We start from the raw sequence: 6302 nt of genomic DNA, 5'->3' as shown, positions 1-6302 counted from the left end.
ATTTGCATTGGGACATAACTGCTAGCATGTATCTGGTTTTCTGAAGTAATAGCACTTGGTATGTATGCAATGCATGTACAGCCAAAACGGATAACAACGCCCCGTTAATCCGGACGGAGCAGATTAACATCTTACCCGGATTTTAGTAAGTTATTATAATCTCAACATTTGCCTAGAACCGTGAAGATCTGGGGTGGAATAGTTCTTCAACAACCCAATCTTGCCGAAAAAAAATATGTTTGTTGTAAGAGGCGACTAACGGGTTCTTGCGGTCAGGCTCGCTGACGTGGTTGATGTATGTCATCGTATTCCAATTGCGTAGATCGATGCTCATGATGTCACTTCTTGGATTGTCTGGTCCAGTCTCGATTATTTACATACCGCCGTCATATAGCTGTAATATTGCTGGGTGTGGCGTTAAACAACAAACAAACAAACAAACAAATCAACAGTTGCCGTCCGGAATGGAAGGCCCATCGGACCATATAAGCTCACTTCAAATGTACAATACTCCCTTCGCTACCATTCACTGGATATACTACACTGCTGCAACCCCGTCAATGGTTGTGTAATCATCTTCTGTCATCTTGACCTCCAGTCTATCACAGTGTGGTTCAGCTTCTGTTTCACAAGTATTGCGTTCCTCGAGATGTAGGAATTCATTCTTGTACACAGCACGATCAAGAGTTCGGTAGCCCTCTGCTTCATCTGGAGGCACAAAGCTGGCGTAGCGAGGTTCTGGAGGATTTTCCTTCGAGTTCCTGTTCCTTTGTCTCCTGTAATATTGAACACATTACAACAGACAGTTTATAGTTTAAATATGTTTCGAAATATATATTGAATATATATATTAAAATTAGATGTGCAAATCAGATCCACAGATACTTGTATAACACATATACCACCACGAACTTGGTACAATGCCCACGGGAAAATGTACAACTTAACCAAACTCGGTTAATGGTTACAAAGAAACCTTACACTTTTGACGACAACAATCTCCGAACACAGGTGTAGCGTATGTATCACGCCGAGGTTAAACAATTCTCTATGTGTTTATAAATGTGTTGTGGTATGACTAGAAGTATTTCTCCCATACAGGACGCTGACATTGAAAGTATGTCTGATTACTACAACAGACTCTTAACCTTTATAGTTTCCAACACCAACCCCCAAATTAATCCATTTATACTGCTAAAATAACTTTGATGCAACCAACGAGACAGTTTGTGCTGATTATCCACGGAATCCTAGCACATCCAAGGGACGGAATTCTGCAATGATGACAGCGACACCCCAGTACCACCCGTCCTGACATTTTAGTGGATTGTGAATGGTAGATCCAGATACAAATATGAAGAACGTGATAGGTGCTAGACAATCAGAACGCGAGTCTGTACCTGATGAGAGTGATGATAACTGCTGTTATACATATTACGATGACAATGACGACGACGGTCACTAAGAACAAGGTGATGAGAAGAGCGTCATCGATGCCACCAGTCTCTGAAATAACCCAATCAAAGTGACAATACTAAAGCTGGACATGATAGATGATAGGTGAGTATTAATATGGCTTTACAACGCTTCCAGCCATACAAGAAGGAACCTAAAATGTGAGGAATGGCCACTGGGGATCGACATGACCTTTTGACCAGTCGGCTATTCCACCGCCCCAATATGTGTATGTTTCAGAATAACCCGAACTCTTGACACCGAGAGGATGTTTCAGAAGAGATGTCAGTGCTTTCAAAACCCAGTATTTTGTATGTTATCGGCACACCTGTGTTATATTGGGTTGAACTATTATGCATGTGTGACGATGATGGAGCGTGTGTTGACGTCGCCGTCGGTGTGATGCCGCTTGTGCCAGCGGTCATCTTTGTTGCTGATAGCGTGGACAACACAGTTGACGTCGTAACAATCGGATTCTCAAATGTTGTGGTTGCTGTAGTAGATGTATTTGTGGTAGACGTCACTGATGGCGTTGATGATGCAGTCGTTATAACCAGTGGTTGAGATACAGTGGTTTCTGGCGACGGGACCGTAGTTTGCACTGATATTGAAAGTGAGGGAATTTAAGATAGACATGACAGATGTGAGAAGGTGAATATGTTTTACTCTTCTCACAACCATACAAGAATGGAGGGGAACGGCCGCTGGCGTTCGGGGTGACGCCGAAATCAGTCGGTTGCTCCACCGCCCCAACAGGAAGTGCGTGGTGGAGACTGTGCTATGGTCTCATTGTAGCACCCATTTTCTAACATATAAATGGAATATGACAAGTGCAGTGCCTACCTAGGACCCCACTGCCTCAGTAAGGTTGATGGTTTGAATGGCCAGGCATCTTGTCCTAAACGCTTTAAACGTAACGCTTTCATATGATACCCGTTAACACAAATCAGGCTAACAATTATACAATATTTTGTTCTAGGCTCCATGTAGAGGGCCAATAGCCCTGAGCTGATAATGAGCCTAGCCAGCCAAACTGTGCGAGAACCAGCCGACCCTCCTCGCCAGATAGAGTGCCAGATTCCATTATCCAAGAGAAAGATCTCGGATCTACACAAATATTGCCAAGTGGCGCTCATCAAAGTTCACTGAAACTGGATAGTGGTGTTTCAAATGATAGGGTTTCAAATAATCCTTCCAAGATGAGACGGGTGGACTGTAGTTCTGAACAACATTTCCGAAATATCTGAATTCTCGACACCGAGAGGGAGCTTCAATTGATGTGTCAGTGATTAGAAAAGCCCGGGACCCTGTTTCACAAAGCGATCGTAACGCAACGTCAGTCGTAAGTCTATGAATGGGAGTAACGATAACATGAGCGCTACGATAGCTTTGTGGAACGGACTCCAGGATTTAATATTTGTCTACATACCTGTATTATCTTGAGTTGAATTATTAGGTATGAGTGACGTTGATGAAGAGTGTGCTGCCGGATTCTCCGATGTTGTGGTCGATATAGTCGTAGTTCTTGATGTAGCCATATCTGGCGTCGTGGGAGATGCTGTCGTTATACGCGATGGTGTGGTTACAGTTGCTGCTGGTGACGGGATCGTACTTCTCACTGTTGTTGTCGATGTCGCTAGTGGTTCAATTTAACAGAATTAGAATTAAGTTTACATTAAATATGAAGAAAGGACATCGGGTTTGCTCGAGATTTCAAAAACATATAGAGTTAAAGTGATCAACTATAGTTGTAGTTGTAGGAACTGTGCCAACGGAAGACAGTAAAAGACTATGAGATTCCTGCAGTTAGGTGGTATAAACGCTGGGGTCCACTGACGGTGCACAAGCTACCTTTGAAAATTACATTGTGAGAAGTATTTCTTACGACGCAGTCAACCATTTGTTAATCATGTAAGCAGACGTTTTGATAATTCTAAATTATAACATTTTCTAACGACAATTCAAATAGACAGTTCACAGGCCAGTGGTCTCGTGATCAAGTGTAAAAACACATTATGGAGGACTATCGTGACACCCCTGTTCTAACATATACATGGCTTCACACATAATACCCATTTTGGGAATCGAACCCAGGTCTTTGGCGTGACGAGCGAAGGCTTTAACCAATGGGCCACCCCACCGTCCCCTTGGTACATTGACGTTAGGAGGAAGCATAAATAACATTAGTCCGCATATAAAAGTTAATGTTATTCAAGCAAATGTTTCTCAAAAGTGATGCGGGAGAAAAACTTTTTATTTTGTTCCCACTAAGAATACCTGAGACACATTGATTCCGGCCGTTTCGTACATTGTCAGTTGTCTGTTCTGTTTTATTGATAACAGACTATGTTTTATATGACACCGGGAATTTGAAACATATATCTATGGCGGCAGTAAAAATGACGCGCAGGATTCAACTCTTTCAATTAGTGTTATAACAATGTGGTCAAAGCTGTCAAAAAGTCAGTATTTACCGGAGCATACTATTCAGACCATTCTTCATGGCTTCCCCTAGATATATGCATGACGTCATTTCTCTACAATGTAGTGTATGATCATGAATATTGGCATATGCGTCGACTTGTTTGACAACATCCGGGTATCAGCCGTTTGTTACTTGCCTCATATAATGTGGTCATGAATATAATGTTATCAAATGTGTTGATGTCATACACTAGTACATATTTGAGTTACCTGTGCTATATGGGTTTTCCTATATTAAAGTGACCAAACTATTCCGTAATCATAAGTACTCTCATTCGTGACCAACTCGTGTTATTCCGGGACAAGCCGAATAGCGACTCGTGCCCCTCTCGTGGCCATTTTTGCGACCAAGTTCCTTTTTAGCGCAAACAGGCATACCTAAAACAATTGTCAACTCGTTGCGTAATGGTTCACATATATTTCCCCATATATATCATATATTTCGGATGCAATTTAAAGCACATCGGGACGTGCGGAATCGTACAGCATGATTTAACACATTTAACTGTGTCTTGGGTATATTTTTAGATGCAAGACATATGTAAAATCAAAAATTATTTCTGAGGGATTCTTTGACGAAGAGCTTGAAATCATACGCGTATTCTGATTGGTTTGTCGTATTTTCGCACATAACATTCATCGATAGGGGGACGAGTCTTCTTATAGGTTACGGAAAGGGGCGAGTAGTGACGAATGAAGTACTCTCTGCCAAAAGTAGTCCTTTTTATGACTCTGGCTACTTATCATAAGTATGTGTTTATTAAACACTATCAATCAGTGTTCCCAGGCGATCTCAAAAGTCCTGGAAAATGTAACATGTAATGCCATTTTTTCATCCTCAGTATAATCCTGAGATTGAAAGATGTATGTCATTGAGTTTTGAGTGAGTGAGTGAGTTAAATTTAACGCCGCTTTTAACAGTATTCCAATTATATCACGGCGTGTCAGCTTAATGTAGGAGGAAATCCCGAAGTGATTCAGGCCTCAGACGTTTACCACTTCGATGAAACCCACGAGCACGGGTATGGTGCTGACAAACCTAGAAACATAATCGGGGCGGACCGGGATTCGAACTCCGCACAGCGAATTGCGGCGCCTTAGACGACTGGAACACCCGTGCCCCCAATAACTTTTGAAACTCAACGACATTCGTGCTTGACATAAACGTGAACATGAAAAAAGGGCTTTCGAGTTCTCTCTGAAAAATTCTTACCTTGCGTGAGCTGAAGACACATCACAGTTACACAGGCAAAGGTCAAGGACGCCATAGTAACACGGCTTCTATTTAATATACTGATTACGTTCTAGTACTGGAATATCTTCAAGGAACGGTTTTCAAATCGATGATGAAAATATCCCACAACGCTCCAGGAATCTTGTTATGTCAGCAAACACGGCGCCCACAGTTCGTTATCTGCAACACACACATATATATTCGTGACGCGGAACTAAGTTATAAACGCTTGTTAAATTTTTTTTAATGGCTGTGCGTCATACATTTATCAGGGTCAGTATTTCATTGTATAAATGTTATTGAGTCGGTAAATCAGAAACGGCGTATTGCAAAAGGGGGAAAACATGTAGCGGAGAATGACAATAGAAAACAAAATGCTTTTATCATGGAATAAAGTCAGCATTGGTCTTAATTGTGTACACATGAGAACATGGATATTGTCCTGGATCCGACTGAGCTCCATCATCGCCACGAGACTGTTCTACTACGGTACCTAGGAGTCTCTCCTCGAGCACGGGGTGGGGTAAGATGGGGTAGTCAAATGGGTAAATGGTTTGCTCGTCACAACGACGGCTCGGGTTCGATTCCCCATATGGGTACAGTGTTTGAGGAACACTTGCGGTTTCCCCTGCCGTGGTATTTCTGGCATATTGCCAAATGTGGCGTAATTGCCTACTCACTCACTCTCCTAGATCAACGTCATGATCCCTACCTGGCTCTACTGGCTTGTCAGTCTGACAATGACTATTTCATGCTGCTCTTCCTTCACCAACGCAAACCCGTCGTTGCCTGGCTCCACCACACAAGAAGCGGGCGGTCGGGTAGCCTAGTGGTTAAAGCGTTCGCTCGTCACGCCGAAAACCCGGGATCGATTCCCGACATGGGTATAATGTGTGAAGCCCATTCCTGGTGACCCCCGCCGTGATATTGCTGGAATATTGCTAAAAGCGGCTTAAAACCATACTCACTCACTCACTCAAACACTCTCACTCACTCTCACTCACTCACTCACTCACCAAAGCAGCATAAAGCACATTGCCATTTCAGGCGCCTTTGACAATTTCTTTTGAGAAATCCCTTTCGAGGTCAACACACCTCTGTCAACGTTGCGGGAGTTGCTAGACTCCAC

The 6302-nt window shown here is 42.7% G+C and overlaps 1 protein-coding gene across 1 annotated transcript; it reads right to left on the bottom strand.

The window, feature by feature from the left end:
• On the bottom strand, positions 1 to 5237 carry LOC139445648 (uncharacterized). Its single transcript, XM_071226836.1, has 4 exons — positions 5153 to 5237; positions 2885 to 3091; positions 1401 to 1506; positions 1 to 776 (listed from the first exon to the last, which is right to left on the bottom strand). Exons 1-4 carry the CDS (start codon positions 5205 to 5207, stop codon positions 539 to 541), a joined length of 606 nt encoding a protein of 201 aa, XP_071082937.1. The 5' UTR covers positions 5208 to 5237; the 3' UTR covers positions 1 to 538.
• Positions 5238 to 6302: the final 1065 nt, after the last annotated feature.

Source organism: Haliotis cracherodii, unplaced genomic scaffold (assembly GCF_022045235.1).
Source record: "Haliotis cracherodii isolate W230 unplaced genomic scaffold, xgHalCrac1.p SCAF_6, whole genome shotgun sequence".
NCBI classification, from domain to species: Eukaryota; Metazoa; Mollusca; class Gastropoda; order Lepetellida; family Haliotidae; genus Haliotis; species Haliotis cracherodii.
Note: the sequence above shows the minus strand (reverse complement) of the source record. Positions and strands in the feature narration are given on the sequence as shown.